The following is a 23,934-nucleotide window of genomic DNA, read 5'->3' on the forward strand; positions in this document are numbered from 1 at the left end:
GACCAATCGTCAGATCGGATCGGTGTCTATTGCGGGCATCCAGACTAATGGAAAACGTCTGGGGGGGGGGGTCTGGCATGTCTAGGCTAGGATAGAAAACGAACTCCCAAGTGAAGAGAATGTACTTATAATAATAATGTTGATGATTTATGTTTCGTTTCAGCTTTCCCTATGGGCCTCACACGAGCTACATTGAACTAGAGAATACCAAAAACCATGAACCTCGAGAATAAAACACAAATGCACCTATCGGTCCCAGAACAACCAATACTGCTCATCAACGACGAATCCCCCATCGACAGATATGGGCCTTCATTGCGAGGGAGTTCGAGCCCAGACCCTAGAGTCGAGAGACGATCATCCTGTTATTCGAGAAATACGGATGGGTATTCTATTCATGAACGTGAACATGAGCACACAAAGGGACAAGAGTATGATATCGAAAAGGATATTGATGATGGTGCCATCGGAGAGATTTCACGGCCAGCACCGGCACACCTTTCGGTTTATAGTGGTCGGTACATGACCCGACATGGCAATGAGAGCAGATTGATACTCCAAGGTCTGAGTGATCCGTACCGAAGCGGAAGCAACTCGGTTTCTAGTCGTTCCCCATATGAAGTGAATGACTACGCCCTCTCGGGGTCGACGTATATCGGCTCAAACTCAAGTCTACAGCCCATATATCCATTGCGGACAAACCCGAACAACCATCCAATGCAAAGGCCACTTCCGTCTCCGCGGACACAAAACTGGCGAGTCGAAAAGGGTATTACTATGTTGTCCAGACCTAATCCACGATTTGCAAGACCACCTGTAACGCCCATCAGACCACTGCGATGGAGTGCAGTTAGTCCTTCGTTCAGGACACCGACTAGTCTCGTCAGTCCTTTCAAAGTACCACCCAGTATTGTCACAAGCAGCATGTCACGACTAGGACAACACCCTATTGACTCAAAGAGTGCTTGTAGTAATTCGAAAATACAACGGTATCCGCTAAAGAAGGATGTAATCTTGATTGTGCTTGCCGTGGTGATGGCGACGTTTTGCACGAGTATGGTATGTCTACCTCCTGCCTGCCTGCCAGATTGCACTCGGACGAGAATAAAAAATCGTTGACATGCAACCAGGACAGGATAATAGTCTCAACCGCAATACCCACAATGACATCCCAGTTCAACACCATCGAGGACATAGGGTGGTACACCACCTCCTACCTCCTAACCGCCTGCTCGGCACACTTGTTCTATACCAAGTTGTACCGCTTCTACACCGCGAAATGGATTTATATGATGGCACTTCTGATTTTTGAGATTGGGTCACTCGTTTCCGGGGTTGCGGAGGTTTCAGCGACGCTCATTTTTGGTCGTGCGTTGGCGGGGTTGGGTGCGTCGGGGGTTTTGGCCGGGGATGCGTTGATGATGGGGCAGTGCGGGCGGTTGAGTCGGATATCAAGTTATTTTGCGGTCTATTCTAGTGGTGTGTTTGTGGTAGGACCGGTGTAAGTTCTAAATTCTCGCTTCTTGACTTATAAATAGGAGGAGAAGTTGGCTGACGAGACAAGACTGGGCGGTGTTCTGACGCAGTATGCGTCCTGGCGTTGGTGCTTCTTTATCAACTTGCCCTTTGCGCTATCATCATGCATATTATTGCTTATTTCGAGGTGGGAGACCCCCCCGAATATAAAAACCCAGTCAACGTTCAAACAGAGACTGCCGTTTCTGGACCTGGAAGGCACACTCCTTTTCCTCCCTAGTATCCTCTGCCTATTACTCGCCGTACAATGGGGAGGCGTCAAGTTCCCCTGGAGCTCAGCCACAGTTATTGTCTTGTTGGCCGTTTTTGTGGTTACTATTACCGGGTTTATTCTCATTCAGAAATATAAGGGTGAGTCTGCGAGTATTCAGCCACAAATGTTCTTGAATCGCAACGTGTATGGCGGGATGATGGCGTCGTTTTGTCTTGGTGGGAGTATTTCTGTGGTGGTGTATTATGTATGTTTCCCATGACATCCTCTCAAATACATATACTGACTTGAATAGCTACCATTATGGTTCCAAGTCACAAAGGACGTCTCGCCTTCGGATTCAGGTGTGATGTTGTTACCCCTCGTACTAAGTATGGCCATCGCCTCGCTTGCTAGCAGCCACCTGGTCAATATAATTGGATACTGCACCCCGTTCCTCATCCTTGCATCTGTCATGATGTCAACCGGCAGCGGCCTTCTCACGACTATACAAGAGAGCACCACTCTATCAGCCTGGGTCGGATACCAGATTCTCTTCGGCATCGGCGCAGGCAGCGGCATTCATCAAACCACGTTAGCAATCCTGTCCTCATTCCAAAAGTCCCGACACATTGCCCATGGTACTGCGATGATGATATTCGCGCAGACCCTTGGCGCTGCTTGTGCTATTGGCGTGGCGCAGAGCGTGTTTGAGAATAAACTTATCAATAGCATCAAAGCGGCGGAGCTAGATGGTGTTCGTGTGCAGGCTGTGCTTCACACCGGGGCTACGGTTATCAGAAATGTGTTGTCGGGGGATAATCTTGAGACGGTGCTGATGCTGTATACGCGTGCCATTGATCAGGGGTTTTATGTTAGTGTGGGATTGGCTGCAGTCTCGGTCATAGGCGCGTTGGTCATGGAATGGAATCCAGTCCAGGGTAGAAGGGCTCTAGTAGTTTTCTAGTTGATATATCAATGCACATTCCCGTTATGCAATCCTAAGTGCCTACGTCGATCTACTTTAGCGATCTTGAAATCTTTGACCAATCAAGCGCATGTACAGGACAAGGTTACGAAAACATGCTTCTCTATGTTAACCCTTGTCAGCACACAAATGGTTTCTTTACTCTTTCTTATCTACTCTGGCTATATTCGCCTCTGGTCTAACTGTGTTTGTAGCTATCGGTGGTGCAGGCGGAGGGACAATTGGCAATTATAAGTCTCGGAATTTCCCCGTATGAGAGACCCACAATATAAATAAGGTCAATACTGCTTGTGGGGAAGATACGACATGGGCGTCTCCTATTACGGTGCTGCTTTCGCGGCAATGGCCTTAATGGGGCGCTGACCATACTTCCCCTGGATTGTCTGGGTCTGGTGTGACGACCAAGCTCTTGACAGCTCCCTATGAAACTTCTCTGGTAGATTATGGCGAGATTCAGACGGTTGCTGGGCGGACTATTGCGAATGGGATGTGTGTTTTCAGGGGAGGACAGGTGATGTTTACTGCTGGGGCATCGGAGGCTTTATTGGTTTATCTGCAGTCAGAAATCATGCTAGGAGGACGGCTTGTTTTCATATCCGATCCGTGGTCAGGGGTAATTCATCATCGCTATGGGGTACTCCATACTCCGTACTATGTATGTAACTACGTAGTGATATTATATGCTCGATAGCCTCCTCGGCGTCCACATACAGAGAGAGTATATCAGATAAGCGATGGACCGCACGTGACTCTGGAATACGAGAGATACGGCTGTACGACGTAGACAAAGCAATGCAATTGGCGGCACGGTTGCGCTTCCTTTACCGGTTCTGGCACGTACGACGATACGATTGTACAGACAGTACAGTATCCGCTACGTCTTCCCGGCAGATTGGTCGTGTTTACCGTATTGGAATTACCAATCCATCAGACGTCGAGCGAAAAGGTTAGAGCGGCCCGCACAGACCCCGGGATAGATCTTAATTGCTCTACTTTAATACGCCACTCTGGCCTCTAATTGGTTCTTGACAGCGAACACAACGTAACACTTAGTAAGCTGCCACCCCTGCCAAGACCAATAGGGAAATTCGTTAACAGCCACCGTACAACCCCGCCTCTGATTGGCCGTCTGTCCTCGGTATGACAGCAGACTTGTGTTAGTGCCTCTCCTCCACGTCCTTCCTCTTTCTCTCATCTCCACCGCGAACTAACTTCGACTACGAGTAAGACGACTGTCTCAATGCTGGAGACACGCTGCTCCATACGGCATAGCATATTGGTCACAGCCAATATGAAGCTGCGGCAAACGACACATCCCTCCAATAGTAACCTCACCATCCATGATGGCGGCTAAACCTGTTCGTCATACCATAGTAAGTAACTATATTCCATGGAATTATGCCCGAGCTTCCATCCATGGTTCTAAATTTCTACAGTTTCGTGACGTTGTGCACTGGCGGCGGATCTGGCATTCGGATACGCCTCTTCCGAGATTTTGTGTTGTTTCGCGGGAAATTTTGATTTGTGGGGTTCATGTACATAATTGGGATCCGTTTTTTCCTCATATATCAGTCATATGTCTTCTCTTGTGGTGTTCACGTTTGTTTTTGCTTGAGATCTGGAGGGCAATTACGTGTGGGCTGAGCTGCGCAGCCACATCTGAGATACGGCCGATCTACCCAATTGACTCCCATCAAGTCAATGGCAGCGACACCGGCCCCCGGGGGTGCGGGTGCCATTGCCGCAGCTCAAGCTGTGACGCAACAAGTCGAGTCCTCGGTTCACGAAAAGCTTCAACACCATGGAGGAGAATCAACCGGGTCCACAGAACAGGGCTCTTTCGACGAAATGAAAGACCAAGAAAGAGACGAAATCACCTATCTTGCTCGCCAAATATCGAAAATCTCGCGCCGAAGTAGCCTACCGTCTGGAGAGCCTACCAATTCATTTCTCGATACCACTACCGATCCCGAGTTAGATCCCAATTCGGAAGCCTTCAACCAAAAGAGATGGGTCAAGAATTTGTTACATATTACCTCTCGTGATCCCGAGACGTATCCTCGTCGAACGGCTGGTGTGACGTTTCGGAATTTGAATGCATATGGGTTTGGAACTGCAGCAGATTATCAGGCTGATGTATTCAATACGTGGTTGAAAGCGTTTGGGTATATGCGGGGCTTGTTGGGATTGCGCCAGAAGAGGCGCATTGATATCTTGCGGGATTTCGAGGGATTGGTGAAGAGCGGGGAGATGTTGGTTGTTCTAGGTCGACCTGGAAGGTATGTCTCCCCGTCACCACTTTGTGATAATGGACAAACTGACAGATTTTAGCGGTTGCTCAACATTGCTGCGTACACTGTGTGGAGATACACACGGTCTCTGGCTCGGCGAAGGAACCGATATCCAATATGAAGGAGTCTCCTACGAAGAGATGCACAGTCGTTTCCGTGGAGAAGTCATCTATCAAGGCGAGCAGGAGATTCACTTCCCCCATATGACAGTCGGAGACACTCTATTATTTGCCGCTCAAGCTCGCGCCCCTGCCAATCGACTTCCTGGTGTAAGCAGGGAACAATACGCAGTTCACATGCGCGACGTGGTCATGGCGATTCTGGGGCTGTCGCATACAAAAAACACCCAAGTCGGAAATGAGTATATTCGTGGAGTTTCGGGTGGTGAACGTAAGCGTGTCAGTATTGCCGAGACGACTCTGTGCGGTAGTCCTCTGCAGTGCTGGGACAATAGTACGCGTGGTTTGGATAGTGCGACTGCTCTCGAGTTTGTGCGTACGCTGCGGACTTCGACAAAGTATTCTGGGTCAACTGCTATTGTGGCTATTTACCAAGCTGGTCAAGCCATTTACGATGTGAGTATCCTCGGCAATCTTGCCAAACAGATCGATGCTAACTGGTACAGGTATTTGACAAAGCTATTGTTTTATATGAAGGTCGCCAAATATACTTTGGTCGCGCTGACGATGCCAAACGTTTCTTCATTGAAATGGGATTCCACTGCCCCCCACGCCAGACCACCGCCGATTTCCTGACCTCCCTCACCAGTCCCGCAGAACGTGAAGTTCGTCCTGGATTCGAAGGTCGTGTACCCAACACACCTGACGAGTTTGCTGCTCGCTGGCGCGAAAGCCCGGAAAGACAAGCTCTTATCGCCGAAATGGAAGCCTTCCAAGCCGTCCATCCACTAGGAGGCGAAAAGTACAAGGAGTTCACAGAGTCTCGCAAGAAAGAAAAGGCTAAAGGAACCCGCGCCTCTTCACCATACACCTTGACATACCCCATGCAAGTCAAGCTTTGCTTCTGGCGTGGTATGAAACGGCTACAAGGTGACATGAGTAATACTTTAGCAGCTGTTATTGGCAATATCATCATGTCATTGATTGTTTCCAGTATGTTTTACAACCTTCCGCACGATACAAACAGTTTTTATCAACGGTCGTCTTTGATCTTTTTCGGTATTCTCATGAATGCATTTGCAAGTATCCTTGAGATCCAAACTCTGTGGGATCAGCGACCGATCGTGGAAAAACACAAGAAATACGCCCTGTATCATCCGTCGGCAGAAGGTCTTAGTTCCATGTTGGTCGACCTACCCGCCAAAATTATTAGTGCTGTTGTGTTCAATTTGATCCTGTACTTCATGACTGGTCTTCGTCGTACAGCAGGAGCGTTTTTCACATTCTTCCTCTTCTCTTTCACGACAACCTTGACCATGTCGAATCTATTCCGATTCATTGGTTCGCTTTCACGCACACACGCACAGGCAATGGTACCATCAAGTATTTTCATGCTCGGTCTCATGATCTACACCGGATTTACAATTCCTATTCGAAGCATGCATCCCTGGTTCCGTTGGATCAACTATATCAATCCAATCGCCTACGCATTCGAGAGTTTGATGATCAACGAATTTTCTGACCGGGAATGGGACTGTTCGAGCTTCGTCCCCGCGGGACCGACGTACAAGAATTTACCCGGTCAATCGTTCATTTGTCAGGCAAATGGAGCAGTTACTGGACAGGAATTTGTTCAAGGAAATGACTATTTAGCAGTGACCTACCAATACTCCCACAGTCACATGTGGCGTAATTTTGGCATCCTGGTTGGATTCTTCTTTTTCCTTTTGGGACTGCTAATCGTTGCTAGTGAGCTTGTCACAGCTAAACCATCCAAGGGTGAAATATTGGTCTTTCCACGTGGTAAAATTCCTGCGTTTGCCAAGCAAAAGGGCAAAACCGAGGATGCGGAAGCTGCGGCACAAAATACGAAGCCAGCCGTTGAGAAGGATGGTCACGACGAGGCGGCTGCTATTGTTCGACAAACCTCTATCTTCCACTGGCAAGATGTATGCTACGACATCAAGATTAAAGGCGAGCCCCGAAGAATTCTTGATCACGTTGATGGATGGGTCAAACCGGGCACGCTGACGGCACTCATGGGAGTAACTGGTGCAGGAAAGACTAGTTTACTAGATGTCCTAGCAAATCGTGTCACTGTTGGTGTCGTCACCGGCCAGATGCTGGTTGATGGGCGTCCACGTGATTCCTCGTTTCAGCGAAAGACGGGATACGTACAGCAACAGGATCTTCACCTTGAGACGTCAACCGTGAGAGAAGCGTTGCGTTTCAGTGCTCTTCTTCGCCAACCGGCGTCGGTTCCTAAGGAAGAGAAGTATGCGTACGTTGAACAAGTCATCAAGATGTTGGGCATGGACGAATACGCGGAAGCTGTCGTCGGTGTTCTTGGCGAAGGTCTTAACGTCGAACAACGCAAGCGGTTGACAATCGGTGTTGAAATAGCCGCCAAGCCTGACTTGCTTCTTTTCTTCGATGAGCCGACATCTGGTCTAGACTCTCAAACGGCCTGGAGTATTTGTCAACTAATGCGCAAACTCGCGAACCATGGCCAAGCAATCCTGTGTACCATTCATCAACCCTCCGCCATTCTGATGCAAGAATTCGACCGTCTATTGTTCCTCGCAAAGGGAGGCCGAACCATCTATTTTGGCGACTTGGGCGACAATATGGGCGAGTTGATCAACTACTTTGAGCGAAACGGTTCTTCCAAGTGTCCCCCATCCGCCAATCCCGCAGAATGGATGTTGGAAGTTATCGGCGCGGCACCTGGCTCAAAACCGGACAAGGATTGGGCTGAGGTCTGGAAGAGTAGTGAGGAACGCGCCACCGTTCGCGAGGAACTTGCTACCATGAAGGCGGATCTGCTGGCCAAAGAAAGGCCTGATAATTCTATGGGCTGGGCAGAGTTTGCTATGCCTATTTGGTATCAGTTCTTTGTCATTGTTCATCGTAACTTTCAACAGTTTTGGCGTACGCCAGAATATATTTATGCTAAAACATGTATGAGTGTCATTCCGGTCAGTTAATACTCCTCCTTCTATTTTGATCCCAATTTAACATGCTTATGGTTTAGACACTATTCATTGGCTTCTCCTTCTGGCAAGCCGGAACCTCAATCCAAGGCCTCCAAAATCAAACATTCGCCATCTTCATGTTCCTCACCATGTTCCCTAATCTGAGTCAACAAATGATGCCTTACTTTGCCCTGCAACGGTCACTGTACGAGGTCCGCGAACGACCCAGTAAAGCATATTCATGGATTGCATTCATTTTGGCATCGATCGTGGTTGAGATTCCTTGGAACTTGATCATGGCTGTCCCCGCTTATTTTGCATGGTATTATCCCATCGGACTATATGTGAATGCAGAACCAACGGATAGTGTGATCTCGAGAGGCGGAACGATGCTCTTGATCCTTCTGCTGTTTATGCTATTTACCTCGACATTCACGATGATGGTTGTCGCCGGTATCAACGACGCAGCTGCTGCAGGACAAATTTCGCAATTGTTGTTTACTCTCTGTCTGCTATTTTGCGGGTATGTCCCACCTTCTCACCCCTTCGTATTTGAAAAGCTAACCAAGACAGTGTCCTTGTCGCTCCCAACGCCCTGCCCCGCTTCTGGATCTTCATGTACCGCCTCTCCCCCTTCACATATCTAGTCAGCGCCGTCCTATCCGTCGGTGTTGCCGAAACAAGCATTGAATGCTCCTCCATCGAACTCTTAACTCTCTCCCCACCCACAGCCGGCGAAACATGCCAAACTTTCCTCTCCGCTTATACCTCTTACGCTGGGGGCCGCATAATCAACCCCAACGCAACTGAGAACTGTCAATTTTGTTCACTAGCAACGACAGATGACTTTCTCGCTGTGGAGAGCATTTATTTCAGTGATCGGTGGAGGAATATTGGCATTTTGTTTGGGTATTGTGCGTTTAATGTGCTGGCAGCCATTGGGTTGTATTGGTTGGCGAGGGTGCCAAAAGGGAGTAGAGTCAAAGAAGTTCCTGGTGATGGGACTGAGGTTGCGATTGTGAAGACGAGGAGTACTACTCAGGGGGACAAGGAGGTGAAATAGGCATATCCTCTGTTATGGAGGGTTTCTTTCCTTTTTGCTTTTATGCATATATACCTTCCCTTTATATCTTTTCTTTTATCGATGGTTGTGGAGGTGGTATCTATATTCCGCTCGCTCATTTTATTTGTTCTTACTTGTCTTATATATTTTTTAGTGTACATTTTAACTTAGACTACATATTTTCTTGCATCGAATTTCAGTCAACCTTACCAAATCTTCCTCGAGATCGAAGCTTTTCAGAGTGGTGAATGGAAAGTACCAATATACCTAAGTAGTTTTGAGGTCAACTAAGGGATAATTTACATGGATGGGTAGCTACCGCTGGCGATCTTGAGTAATCATCTACCCAGGTCAATAGGTGAGATTTTCTAGTTGTCCTAGCGAGGAAAATGACATTGGCTGACATCCGAATTTCACAAGATTCCAGTTTCTGGTTGTTTTGCCCTCCAATTTTCTATTATTGGCCGGGTAAAGACCTAAATTGGATTGTTCAACTACCAAGATTGATAGGATATTATTGCATCATACGCAAAAAAACGTAGACTCAAATCATGAGGTTGAATTTCATTTAACGAGAGACTGTAGTCATGTCCTCCACTATGGACTGTTCGGATCTTCCACTGTCATGGCCTCACACCACACCCGCATACCAACCAAGATATATGGCTGAAATACACTAGAAAGACAACGTCTGCCCAGCCGTCCCCACAATAGATGCCTTCACATTCATACTCCCTAGCAACGAATAACTATACGGCACAGACTTCAACGTGCCCGCCTCCGCTTTGTTGCTTGCACCTCCAAAATCATTATCTGTCGCAACCGCATACCCATCATCCGTCGAATACAGCGGCTGGCTAGAGTTGACAAAGATATTCGACTGCACAAGCACCTGTGCTCCATCGTGAGTGTTTACACCATCGTTGACTTGGTCAAAGTAGCTGTTGTAGATGTGGCCCGTACCGAAACGGATGGAAGGTGTGCGAGAGTTGTTGTGCCAGTAGTTGTTGTTTTGGGTTACGTGCAGGTGGCCGGTGTCTTGGGCACCGTTGGAGTCGGAGTGCTCGATCAACGAGGGTTTCCAGTGGTCGTGGATGTAACTGTTGGAGACGGTTATGAAGTCTGCGGCGTGGGTGAGCTGTTCTCTGTCAGTAGATGGTTTGTGTGAAGTAGGGGGCTGATTAAAGAGGACACACATCAATCAAGCCATCGTAATAGTCCTTATCGTGGTCGCGGTCAGATGAGACGTCGACGTGGTCGATCCAGACGTTGTTGGAGTATTCTATAAATTCATTGGTTACAGACAGGGGATAGGGGCCAGGGACTATCACTCACGAACGCCAATCGCATCTCCATTATTAGCAAGAACCTTGCAAATACCCAAGTTACGAATAATCACGTTTGAAGCTTCTTTGACAAGACTAGCAAGATGTCAGCCACGCGCTTGACTCATAGTAAAAGGGTTATTATACATTCCAAAATTCACCAACTTGGCACTCGAGTTCTTGCCAATGATACTGGTGTTATTACCAGGTCTGATCTGATCGGCTGTTTGGGTAATTGTGCCAGACACGAAGATCACCTTTTTGTCATTTCCAGTCACGGCCGTTGCGAGGGCTGCATAGCTGGAGACTGTGGTTGTGGTACCGCCGGCGCCACCAGTTGTGCCTCCGTTGAGACTCGCGTAGCCGGTAGCTGACTTTTATTTTATTAGCTATGGCTGTTTTTCTCCGAAGGGAAGGGGATGGATGTGAGACGTACGTCGCTGGCGGACGCTCTCTTGACAAGTTGCTCAGCTGGTGCAGCCAAAGTGTAGCTGCTGATGAGGGCTAGAGCTGTTATAATGGCCTTCATGGTGAATGTGCCTTTGCTTTTCTTTATTTCTCGTTGTTTCAAATGTTTATGCTTTTATGTTCTTGATCTCTGTGGGATTCCTGATGGAGAAAGGACTGAATTCACGGACTATGAAAGTCTGTTTATATACTTTTCTATCTCATATATGTCTTCAACGTTCTATCCACAATATCGTTTCAAGGCCTCAGACCAAACATATAAGCCCCAGAAGATGTCTACGTCCTCAAAACACATATTACAAACCATATTGGTGGACGCATTTTCTCCATCTCCTATCATTCCACAAATCATCTGGAATCATCGCCATTTTCGCCAGCTTGAAACATTCTCACTGTATTACAGGACTTTGCTTGGCAGTATAGGTCTTGTTTCCATACTTTCCGGTTGCTGTATATAGGGAAAAAAAATGATGAACTGGACGTACAATATTGTGCTGATAATCCACACCTCGAGAGGGGACTATCGAGATTCGAGCAGCTCAGACACAAACAACACGGTCTAAAGAATCAATTTGATTTGTGGAATTGTTCATCGACAACGTATTCAAGAACACCAAGATCTTCATCAACGTCGTGGTCAAGCTCTGGGGTAAGCTTGGCAATTGCCCGGTCCTGTCTTGGCCCATCTTGGCTCGTGTTTCAACTGGATGAGCATGATGTAAACAATCTTCTCAATTGACAGATCGGGACTTAGGATGTTTATATTAGGTTTGCGAATCTATTAGCGATATGTGATCTAAGACCATCCTGTAATGAATACAAAAAATTCTAGATAGGTGGAAGAACTCGTCTCCGTCTACAAGAGGGGAATGAGGCTGATCTGAATCATCCTTACAAGTGGTTTGGGTGTTGGTCACATGGATGAGAATTATGATGAGCATTTCTGTGTGGTGATGATCCGATATTTCCCTTCAGATCTGCAAGCGCTTGGATACAGGTTGCATGCGATCGTCGTCGGCACTTTAGGAGACATATTACGGATAGAACCGAACATGAACCGATCTAGGACTATTGAGAATTATTCCTTGAGAGTATTGAGAATCGTAAGAACTTGATGGAGAACTGCTTCATATTGGATCATCACTCACATATTCAGCGCATAATTGTTGACGAAAACTGAAGTTCTCTACCTAGATTGGGAATACAGCTATCAGGGAAGTACTTGACCATGTTCATGAGTATGTTGTGGGACCAGCGCCAAGTACTCACAATGCTTGACTCGTAGCGTCGAGTCAGGCTGATGTTGTGACACCCAGTCACATAGATATAACGATTGCTTGAATTAAATATCGCGGAGCTTATAAATCAGACAGAGCAATGGGGAAAGTCATCATAAGTCCTGCAAAATCGTGATATACATTAGAGAAAAATGTGGTTTGAAAGATACTCAGGAAAAAAGTTGGGATCATGCCAGACAGGTAGATGAACCAAACTGTGTTCCTGCTGTACTGGCGGGCAATTTTACCTGGGTATGCCGAGCGTGTTTTAAATTTGACTTAGGAAAAGATACGAGCATATGAGCCCCACAAAATGTGCCAGATTACTTTCGAAGACAGCTGGTTGCGAGAGAGGCACCTCTACATCCTTCTCGTAGTACAATCTATCTGAGGATGATAGAACAATGCGTGACCATTAAAGGGTCTAGGCATACTATCGGATGCATCAACCAGATTTTGGTCAGGAATCTAGGCTTTCTGTGATGTTGGGATATTTCACGCAATAGACCGAAAATATGCTTCTCTACCAGCACCATCATGTTTGTTCTTGGCCCTCGGTATGAGCTTTTCAAGGTTATGGGAATCTATATGATCATAAATTGGGGCTGCTGCAAGTCGATAGAGCAATATTGCTAAGTCCACAATTCTTTCCGTCAAAGCCAGTGCCAAAATGGGCATGTACTTCCATTGATCTATCCCATGGTGTCCTGAGAGGGGTTGGAAAAGGGATGGAGTCCAGACCAAACGCCTTTCGGCGTACGAGTAACAATGTTATGATGCAATCTCAAGTCAAGAGTGACACCCAAAGGAGTAATAATGGCCAAAAAAACAAAAATAATCACCGGATATATGTATGTTATGCCGTCAATGAGTTTGTGATAGACAAGAGGAGGGGACAGCCGCCTATATGCGAACTATCAGGCATGACTGGGAAGGAGATGCGACGAATGGGTGTTTGTCGATGGAAGTGCAATGCACATATGCAGTGCGCTGATATGCCCTATGCGGATCGTGATGCACACGAAATGGGATCAAGTAGTCTTTTACTAACCTACGGTCAGTCGAATTGTATGTCAGATTAGGGTTCTTTACCATGTGATAGACTTGGATGCATCCAACCCTATGTACTGTGTAGATGACTCTGACGGGAATTAGGGTTATATCCCCAACGCAATTCTTGCCACTTATATACCCACTACACCTGCGTAATCTAGTGAATGGGGTTTCCTAAACGTGCAAGTACTTCTACAGAGCCTAGTCCACCATAATATTCTCATAAACAAGGCGAACCTCTAAAGTTTAGTAGTGTGACCTCTGTTGACGAGCTTGCTACTTGATTCTATGGCTATGTGCGACACTGCTTACCACATATATATGTACACTATATGCCCGGAGATCGACCGATCAAAGGCTGTGGATAAATCTAGGTCCGAGATCTAGGAGACATCTGACCGAACACAAGATGTCAATTAGTAATTCGAAAGGATCGGGATTATCATTCTATACACGCATACTGAAATGACTGAAGTCACGGTTTGCCTCCAGGTTCTTTACATATATGTATATCGTTTCTTTTTATGTGACCGTAAAGTAACCATCTATGCCATTTACCCCTGTGCCTCCAAGTTACACGTCTCTAGAGTGCAGACAAGTTTGTGACTGTCGAGAACTACATGAGATCCAGCACCTTGGTGCCGCTAAGTCACACGGGTGATCGACAACGGGCTCTTGAAGATCTGCGGCTCTCTTTGTATTGTTTTCACGAAAAGAGGTAGTTGGCGCCTGCTATTCTCTATGGTTCTTTTCTTCAAGGTACTTACTGCTAGCCCCAGCCGATCCGCATAGTCACTACATAACTGTGTAGCTTCAGAACGGGGGCCTATCATAGGTTGGACTCGATTGGGTCAATAATTTTCGGCATAAATTTCGAGGAGCCAGCCCCACGCCACTCATGCAGGCAGACCAAGTCTGAACAGGGATTCTTAATCAGTTGATTCGGCATGTTCGGGACTCTGCCTTATCTGGACGCATATTGGGTGATCCCTGCATGAGCAAAATGTGAGCTAGGATCCAATCGTATTTCTCTGTTCTACTCCCTTTTGGTGATTTATGTCTCCTCTCCTCCCGAGTATCCATTATCTATCTAACTCTTTGGTCGAATACAAAATATTATTATGGGACTCCATAAGTATATAAGCTTAAATCGTGGTATGGCTGGCTGAAAATCCACACCTTGGCGATCTTGGTGGCCTTAAGCCTCCAGAGTTAGGGCAACAGCCGATCAGCTGATGGTGGGTGTTACAATGGCATTGTGTGCCAAAGTAGTTATCGCAACAGCGAGCCAACATGACAAATGTATATCACTTTGGATCGATCTTCCCATACTATGTATATTTCATGTGATGCAAATGACAACGGTTCTGTCTTAACAGTCCATATTTCGAGGGTTCGAGTAGACACATGAAGTATATCTAGATATTCGAGTGGTGAAGTTACCGTGCTGGCGTAGACCGTTCGCAATGCATGCCTGGTAGATCTTTGCAGAATGAAAGTCTAAAAAAGAATTGAAGAGTATTCTATGGATGCGTTTCATCGACGATTTCCGTGGTTGTGGTTTCTTCACGTCAATAGGCCTAGACCCCAACCAGGGTAACCCACACGTGTCGAGTAAATTAATACCATGTGTGCCGCGATCGGTGCTATATTAGTCTGGCAACGAGTCAATATAATGACATAGTACCCCATAGAAGAACTGACAAATTCCTTCAACGCCGAGTCACCGATAAATCTCTCTAACTAACATAGCAAGTGATGAAACGACCAAATAAATACAATAATAGATCGATCACTAACCCCATAGCTCCCGGCACCAGCACTGTTGGCTCCGCTCCGGGGTTCAGCGCCTAATCTATCTAGGCCTGGATGGGCAAACAGTACAGAAACAATGGTGGCTAGACAGCACACTAGCTGGCTTCTGAGCAACAATGAGGGAATAACCTTTGCCCAATCTGGTTACTGTGGGAGCACTTAGGCCAACATGATCGACGTAATGGTGTCTCCGAATTGACCGGATCGTCATCCATTAGTGTGCCGTGGAAGAGCTGTACATATGATTCGACAGCCAGGGCCGCCACTTCTACAGCACACAGTTCAATGTACAGGGATATTATCATCTAGGTGAGCTGTTGAGATAAATATCGGTCCCGGATACATGGTCTATGTGGAGTTTGGGCTGGAGAGGTATATGAACTACTTCGTACGGCTGGTCATGCAGTCACTGGCGCCGCTGCTAGATTTTATTATAGCCATCGTCGATTTTAAAGATAAATATTTGATTTGTCACAGTATTTTCGCCCATACATCTGAAGAAGGAATCATAAAGCTTGCAAAGGCGCGAATTTCATTGGCCAAATCTGTGCGTCCCAAAACGAGCATCAGAAAAAGCAAAAGTGGACTGCGTCAATAATAACCCCCCAAAGCTGCGCAGATCCTCTTCAGGAACGAATTTTAGATCTGTAAGCTAGATCCGAAGTTATATGTCGTTTTTCGTAAGTCTACGGTGTTTTTCAATCCAGGAACTTTACAATGGTCTTTACGATGCAAGTCACCGTATCAGCTTGAAGCTTAGGACTGGGTCGGCACTGCGAAAGAAAGCTATGGAATCTAGAGATCGGTCTCCGGTCCTCGGATGGCCTCGCTACTCTTCCCCGTGTAACCACGTCATCTGCATGAAGGAGGGCCCATGCCTATAACTATCACGACGATCAGGACGTGCCTAAGCAGTGGTTGTCGTGCTTCAATGTTGTTTGCTACACACGGCGCTTCCCGCAGGGCAAGTGTCTATGTGGTGGAACATGCATCCATAATGCAGCTGATGTGAACGTGCGACACAATCCAATTTTTTATCAATCAGAATCTTCGTCAATGCATAATATGGTCGGGAGCATTCTATCTAGCCACACATTTACGGAGCCATGTATCTGTCAATGTGGATATGCGGTCTTTTTTTGAGGGTCGGAGAACGCCAGCAACGTTCAGCAAGCCATGTCAAGTTTTAGCCAGCCTATCTTGGCTGAGCGGAAAAATGGGGAAATTTCGGACTGACACAGGAGATATAACTCTCTTTTTGGTGAATATTTTCCCAATTTATCTCCGCTGGTCTTCGTTCCCATTTCTTTTTCTGTCTCGATTTCGAGATTACTCCAATGAGGTCTGTTGAATACATCGTAGGCGATTTGCTCCACTATTACGATCATCATGGACATGAGGAGACGCTGTGTCTCCATTCTCGGGAAGAGCGAGTGCCACATTTTGGAGCTCTTTTCTGATAGTTGGACATCCACCGGAAACGCTATTTCCCATCGTGATCTGCAGTCTGCCATACGATTTACTTGGTGGAATGATGGACTTGGAAGATGCTTTTAAGTATATGTATATGTCGGGAAATATCTACATTCTCTTTTGTAGATTTTAACTTTGTATCACAAGGTATAGAGTTATCAAAAAGAAAAGCGTTTCGATTTTTCTTGTTTACAATCGTTTTAGCAGCAACTCAAGTGTTGTATCTTTCTTGCGCCTTTGGGTAAATATACCTATTCATAAGTACTTCAAGGTCCTTTCATCTCATTGGGATGATTGAAACTCGCACCATTAGCTTGCAAATGCCAATGCCTTCCCTCATGTCTGAAGACAAGACTACTACCACCACTTCTACAACCTCGAGACAACGGCCCGGGTCAGCATGTGAAGAGTGTCGACGGAGGAAGTTGAGGTGCGATAGACAGCCACAATGTGGTAACTGTGTCGAAGCCGGAGTTGTGTGTACGACGACCACTGTTAGGCCTGCCAGAGGACCGAAGAAGGGCCATCTTAAAGCCTTAAAAGGCCGAATAGGTAACACTTGCTATGTGAGCGGATATATTGGAAATATGCTGACAGGCGTTATATAGCAACACTTGAACGATGTATTATGGAGCAACAAGGTGGTATCTCATTGCCACTTAGCGATGGGTCATTATCACCAGAAAATACACAACCATGTAGTCCGGACGGAGACAATACGGACAAATCACTTGAGAGACGAACGTCACTTGCATCTATTTCGTCGTCAATTCAAGTACCATATGTTATTCCAGAGCTTGTCAAAGCCGATTTGTATGTTGTCACCCCCATAACATCTAACCAAATCGTGCGAAGGTACCGCATCGGTTAATGCTAATGTTGTTTCAGGGATCAATTATATTTCGAAAGGGTCCATCCACTTATTCCTGTGCTACAAAGAACTCGGTATTTCACGTGGGCCAAAGGCCCATCAAAATCAGATTCACGAATCGCTTTACAATACGCCATGTGGACACTGGCGGCTTCCTTGTCAACCCACTGCCAGAGCATCCGCGACTCTCTATATGCTCACACCAAAAGGATGCTCGAGATCATTGAGTCAAAGGATAATGAAATGGACTTCTTTGATATAGAACAAGCCCAAGCGTGGCTATTACTAGCAATATATCAGTTTATGCGAAGTACTTATCGAAAAGGATGGCTGAGCGCTGGACGCTTGTTCCGACTCATTCAAATGATGCGCCTGTATGAGATTGATAGTCCAAATGAGTTGGCCACTCAACTGATTGAACCAGACTGGGTAGAAGTGGAGGAGAAAAGACGAACCTTCTGGATGGCATACACACTGGATAGATTTGCGAATATTCGCAAAGGGTGGCCTATCACATTAACAGAGCACGTTTTGACTCGTCTTCCCATGCCGGAGGCTGAGTTCCAGAGCGGACAGCCCATCAACGTAGGGTTTCTTTCAGATTCACTTGCGGGTAACGACTTTATCACTACACCGCAATCATCTTTTTCAGAATGCATTATTCTTGCTACTATATGCGGTCGCAGTTTATCTCATCGACATCTTTCTATGGTAGATGGTGTGTATGGAAGCAACCCGCAAGAGTTCTGGGGTCGACATGAGTGGATTGACTCTGCTCTTGCGACAAGAATTTCCATGCTATCCTTGACGTACCCGTTTCAGTCTGAGCAGATGGATCCAATGCTTTTGTTCACCAAGATGATCGCGCAAACAACAATATTATGTCTTCACAAGATAATAGAGTCTGCATCATGGGACTCTCCTGAATACAACAGTCTTATTCTGGAATACGAGCAGCGATCCCGAATGGCAGCAAAAGAAACTGTCGAGTTGGCCAAGGAGCTAACACATTTGAGTTACTTCAAGGTTTGTTTCACATCCTCTTGTAATCATTCATGCAGATGAAGTTAACGTTCTTACAGGTCCACCCCTTCACACCAATCCCACTCTGCATTTGCGCCGAATTTCTCAACTCAAGGGATCGAGACATCGATCCATCCGTCAACGCACAACTACAGGAGGTACTTAATGCACTCCAATACTTGAAAAATGTCAACACACTCGCAAGCGAGAACCCCACGCTCCCTTTCTGGATTGATTTGAATATGGATAACTTTGCTGTTGATGCTGCTGTGAAAGTTTAGAATCCTTGTAATGGGTTTGCGGTTAATTGTATAGGACAGGTCGTCCGCAAGGGCTGGAGCAAGGACAGGAGCAAGGACAGGAGCAAGGCGATGAAGGATATTAATACCTATTTGTTTTTTCCGCTTTTTGATGATATAGTCGAATGTGAGATATTTTATAAGCCTCTCATCCCAGATATCCCAGGTACCTACGCATTGCCGTCCTAACCAACGAAAGTGTTCTGGCCTTTTCCCAGAACTTATAGGTCAATCTCTTTAGTCTGTATTAGAGCTTGATGTTCGGTGTTGAGGGCTCATAATACTCATAATATGTTTGGCGTTTCGACGTCGCACATGATATACTCCGCAATTCATTCAGCCACCCCCGCAATCTGCACTCGCCAATTTGTATTATTATATTGTAGCAAAGCATGTCCAGAAGACACTCGTACTGGAAAAAGCAAATTTCGTTATTATCAGTTTATTCCGATTGATTCCCATCTTCTCGGAGCAGGTACCCAGCTGTATAAATTTGGGCATACTCGACACATCGTTCATGAATATCGAAACACCACATGCAGAATCATTGTGAACTAGTTATTCAATAAGAGCCTTCCTTTTTGGCTGTATGCATAAACTTCTTCCTCTAGAAAGCCTCCTAATTGATATAATCCTCATGAGCAGGTTCTTCTTTGGATCTTCTATGGCTATCTTTTGCGTTTCCCTAGTCCTTTGCTTGCCAAATTCACGGACTTGTGGATAGCAGCACAGTGTCGGAGTGACAGGCGGTCAGAAACTGCGTACGAGCAACTCAAGAAATATGAAAAGTTTATTCGCATCGCACCGAACCATCAGCATTCCATGTCTGCACTGTATGACGTTGAGAATTGCGATCACGTGATTCACCATGCCCTAACATCGGTCCATGGTAGTTTACTGGAAAGTTCTCTAAACACGAGGGCTCATTTACTGGTTATTGAATTCAAAAAGAAGTCGGCTATTCCATAAACATTCTTACGCAGGAATATCCCATATAAAAGAAGACCAGAGTGTCAATCCAGTCATTAGTCGCATCGTCGTACACACGATCCAGGATGGATAGGGTGATATGAATCTATATCTATGCCTCTGACAATTATGGTTATACATGCCGATAGGCAGGATGAAATCCGATGCAGTTACTAGATAGAGAATAGAATTAAATTGAAAAGCTTCTTGTGATGCGTGTCTAGATAGGAAGTGAATTTTAGCCGAGATGATTAAAGGATGAATAGATTGCAAGATTTCATTTCAGATTGAGACCACTGTTAAGTCAAACGTCTACTAACTTTGATTTAAATTCATAATCACGATGGGCATTTGATGCATAGAGGCAAATTGTTTGTAATTCCATGAAAACCATTGGTAGAATAACTGCGAAAAATAAACCATTCTGAACCACCGAGGTATCGTCCTTGAAAAGCTTGATATAAGCATCATCGATTCATATCCACTAAGATCGAGTGAAAAGTATCTAAGCATCGGTGTGAGGTTTTCGGCATCGACCAGCTTGTCCAGTTCTGTTGTTCAACTTGAGGCAGTCCAAGCAAAGACCCGTTCCCCTGTCGTTGATGTTTTTCATTTCTTGCATAAGCATCTTCTCTCAAGCTGTTCGCTGAGGTTCTACAATAACTGAAATGGCAAAAAGATACCTGTCCGAGGCTCTCCACCCTTTTGCTTATTTCTGCAATGGACTCTTTCTGAATATCCGTAGGCATCAATTCGGCCTTGAACAGCTGCTCCATGAACGATCCAGCTCTTTTTGCTCTGGTATTTGGATGGCCGCCACAGCAACAGTTTCTGAGTCTCTGGAAGGGACGTGAAAGTAGATGATCAATTTTTTGGTTCATATCGTTGTAGTTTGACTCTAATGCATTGGCAAAATCGGCCTTGATAAGGGGATGGTTCAGCAACTGGTAAAAGGAACCGCGTTCCTGTTCTTGCCATGCATTCTTCCGAAATATATTCAGGATCATCTCAGAAATTGTTTGAAATTCCTCATTGCAGTCGATAATGTAGGAAGCCAGGAGCAAGCTGCAAAGGTTTTTGGTATCATATTTACTATAGAAGTACAGACTGTGGACTATGCATTGAGTGAGTTCAGTCTTCAACGATTGAACGCATTGGTATTTGTCGCAAAGAACCGTCAACTCGAGCAGGCACCGCCCATGAGGAACCTCTTCAATCAGATCCTGTCGGTTATATAGGATTTTGCAGAGCAACAGGACCAAATCAATGTCATCTTCAGGCAACGAGACTTGATGTACCAATTGATCTCCTAATGTGGTTTTCTTGCCCTCTCTGAACCGTCCGTTAAGCGTCGCTGAAAAGACCGCAGAGATGGAAGAGAGTTTCTGTCGTGATACCCGTAGGCTGTAGTTTTCGATTTTAATAAGGACGTCTCCATCTTGTTGAAAAACTAAAAGATGATCCATTGGTAGTTTCCCTTGTAGTGGACGCATTCTACCCGAGGATGCATCCTGACCGGCGTTTTCTTTTGTGGATGAATTCTGCGTTGAACTGGAGTATCGAACTTGCTTGGCTGAATGAACTATCGTATCCGAAGACATGATAGCTTATAGATCGTGTAGACTTAGAGCGATATCAGAAGAAGAAACTATGCCAGTATTAGAAAATTTTCGTAAAGGGAGTTGGAAATGAGTGAGAAGTGAACGGAATAAAAACTTCAAAAGACTTGCCTGCTTGAAATGGCTCTATTCTGAAATTCGGAAAGTGACGCTCGTAGATTGGTTTGTGTAGTTTTATGTTCTTAAGTGACAGGAAAGTGAATTTCAACAAGATGTTGTTGGGTTGTTGAAATGATGGGTCCGTTATGAGAAGCTATCAGATATGTTGGAGGAATGAGAATTTAATGAATAGTCAACTGATCGAAGTGCTCTTCACTCTAGTCCGGATGATAGTTCAAGATCTTCCCTACCATGTTGCTAGATTGGTGTTATTTTAGTCTGGTGAATAGTGAGAGAATAAGCTAGCTGGGTAAAACTTCGAGTCCGCTCATGAAGCCAAGACAAATTACAGCTGTATACCCTTGCAGATCAAGTATTTCATAGTAGAATGCGAGGTATTCATGTATTGTTGAGGTCATGCATATCCAATCCACAACCTTCAGTATCCTAAAGGAACCACAAGATCTAACTCCAAGTCCAGGCCCAAACTACCAAAACACCCTCAGCTTATATACAATACATCAAACTACTTCCCAGTGAAAGTAACGGTCTGCGCCGCCTGACCTGCAGCCTTCTTGTCCAAAGCAATATTATTATTCAACTTGGTAGTCTCCTGATCAATCTTGGCCTGATTATTGGCACCCTGTGCCTTCTGGATCTGAAGCGCTTGGACCTCGGCAAACAATTTGAGGACCTTGTTCTTGATCTTGCCGTTTTGAAGTGCAGTTTTGGTGGCGCTATCCGTTGCAGCCTTAATAGCTGGGTTAAAAGCTTTCGTTTCTGCGTCCTCGGCTGTGACGCGCTCTGCTTGCAAGGTCTTCAAGTCGGCGGAGGGGACGGAGGCGAGGTCCGCGGGGACAGGAAATTTGGCGGTTGCTTCGGCTAGGGCGTTGCCTGCTGTGCCGTTGCTATTTTTTGTTAGACATGATATTGGTGGTTATGAGGGATGGAATGTACCTGATGGTAAGTTCAGCAAATGTACGAGCAGCAGCCCGCGTGTTAAGAGTGGGCAGCGCCAGCGCTGAAGGCAAAGCCAAAGAGAGGAGGGTGATGGTCATGAAGCGCATTTTGATTGATTGATTCGTAAGAAAATTTAAAGAGAGTGGAATGAATAGAAACGAGACCTGCTCGATGAGGATGAATGTATATTGTGGATTGGAAGAGTGAGTGACCGATGATAGAAAAAACTCGATCGATGACAGCCAGTGACGACTCAACTTATATACCAGACATACTGAGCATTTGACGCTATAGCCTTTGTATATGTAAAACAGTATAACGATCCTCAAATTAATGAAGTTCTAGAGCAGGATGCCCCCCAGATTGGCGCCATAGTACCATGACGCAAGACAGGAAGCATCCCAACTGTTACAGGCAATTTATCTGTATAGTATGATTTACTCTGTGGTAAGTTAGTTATATTACGGAGGCCTCAATATTAATTAAGCATATTCGAACAAGCTTCTTATCCGGTTGATGGTAATAGGTGGATATTTTGTCGTTCCGGCTTGTTAGCGCACAATCCAAGACGGGCTTGGGGTTGTGCGACAACTTTGAGACAGGGGTGACACGAACAGGTTCTTGAGACATTTCTCTACAGAGTAGTAGGCTTATTATTGTTGTAGTCGTGATATCATAAGGAATTACGGCTGTCGGCTGGTAAACATCTGCTACATCACGCCATAGCTAGGCTTCATTCACAATTCAATACAATGGTTGCTGGGCTTCTAGTCGTTTAGCTTCATCCCAAATCCCCGTATACCCCGTCTCATGTACCCTCTCATCCCACAAAAACGTATCAAACACACCCATCAAATCGCTCCAGTCGTTGATCCGTATTTGAGACGTTGTCTCATTGATACGCCTTACTCTGTAAGTACCAATCCATCATAGGTTCCGCAACGACACTAATCACAGAGGCAGCGACGAATAATGACCATACTTTGAAGTGGGGACTAATCTGCAGATTCGTGCGTTCATATGTTTTGATGGCGAGAGAAGTGTGTATTGTGTTCGCGTGAGTAAGAATCAAACTTTGGCTGCATCGACATGGCCGATGTTCTCGTTCGTCATGAGTGATGATGTTAGATAAGTCGTTTCACCCAAGGCAGCAATGTGTTGTTTGGCATCTTCGTTGAGTGTGAATATACTATCAAGGGTGTCAAAACCAGAGGCACTTTTAATGATAATGATGATTACTGGACTGGGAGAAGCCAAGAAATGACATGACCGAAGAAAGATAGTACTCCAATAGTGTCGATTGATCTGTACAAGTCGGTCCTGCCATCAACATCCAAATCAACCAACATCTTCAAATCTGCTTACCGAAAAACCTTGGTCATAACCATCGGCTACGTCTCCAAACTCCCCGGTCCTCCCCTCATATCAACTAATCTCTTCAAACCTTAGGAAAGAAGAAGTGAGGCAATTCGCAAGCTTATCATTATCGCCGAAATATCTTGAGGACACTGCGCTAATCCC

The 23,934-nt window shown here is 45.7% G+C and overlaps 5 protein-coding genes across 5 annotated transcripts; 3 read left to right on the forward strand and 2 right to left on the reverse strand.

Annotated features, from left to right (window-relative positions):
• Positions 1–216: 216 nt before the first annotated feature.
• EYB26_006444 (uncharacterized protein) lies at positions 217–2,693 on the forward strand (the record flags this gene model as incomplete). The annotated part of the gene is made up of 4 exons (XM_054265720.1): positions 217–1,059; positions 1,131–1,501; positions 1,565–1,994; positions 2,043–2,693. 4 exons carry the CDS (start codon positions 217–219, stop codon positions 2,691–2,693), a joined length of 2,295 nt encoding a protein of 764 aa, XP_054121695.1.
• Positions 2,694–4,054: 1,361 nt separating this feature from the next.
• EYB26_006445 (uncharacterized protein) lies at positions 4,055–9,162 on the forward strand (the record flags this gene model as incomplete). Its single annotated transcript, XM_054265721.1, has 7 exons — positions 4,055–4,087; positions 4,151–4,243; positions 4,368–4,993; positions 5,046–5,580; positions 5,631–8,102; positions 8,159–8,622; positions 8,673–9,162. The coding sequence occupies 7 exons, from the start codon at positions 4,055–4,057 to the stop codon at positions 9,160–9,162; spliced, it is 4,713 nt and encodes a 1,570-aa protein (XP_054121696.1).
• Positions 9,163–9,838: 676 nt separating this feature from the next.
• On the reverse strand, positions 9,839–11,016 carry EYB26_006446 (uncharacterized protein; the record flags this gene model as incomplete). The annotated part of the gene is made up of 5 exons (XM_054265722.1): positions 9,839–10,300; positions 10,359–10,444; positions 10,498–10,583; positions 10,635–10,861; positions 10,924–11,016. 5 exons carry the CDS (start codon positions 11,014–11,016, stop codon positions 9,839–9,841), a joined length of 954 nt encoding a protein of 317 aa, XP_054121697.1.
• A 5,895-nt stretch (positions 11,017–16,911) lies between these two features.
• Positions 16,912–18,748, forward strand: EYB26_006447 (uncharacterized protein; the record flags this gene model as incomplete). The annotated part of the gene is made up of 4 exons (XM_054265723.1): positions 16,912–17,125; positions 17,182–17,386; positions 17,462–18,470; positions 18,527–18,748. The coding sequence occupies 4 exons, from the start codon at positions 16,912–16,914 to the stop codon at positions 18,746–18,748; spliced, it is 1,650 nt and encodes a 549-aa protein (XP_054121698.1).
• Positions 18,749–21,979: 3,231 nt separating this feature from the next.
• Positions 21,980–22,520, reverse strand: EYB26_006448 (uncharacterized protein; the record flags this gene model as incomplete). Its single annotated transcript, XM_054265724.1, has 2 exons — positions 21,980–22,361; positions 22,411–22,520. The coding sequence occupies 2 exons, from the start codon at positions 22,518–22,520 to the stop codon at positions 21,980–21,982; spliced, it is 492 nt and encodes a 163-aa protein (XP_054121699.1).
• Between the last annotated feature and the right edge of the window lie 1,414 nt (positions 22,521–23,934).

Source organism: Talaromyces marneffei, chromosome 5 (assembly GCF_009556855.1).
Source record: "Talaromyces marneffei chromosome 5, complete sequence".
NCBI lineage: Eukaryota > Fungi > Ascomycota > Eurotiomycetes > Eurotiales > Trichocomaceae > Talaromyces > Talaromyces marneffei.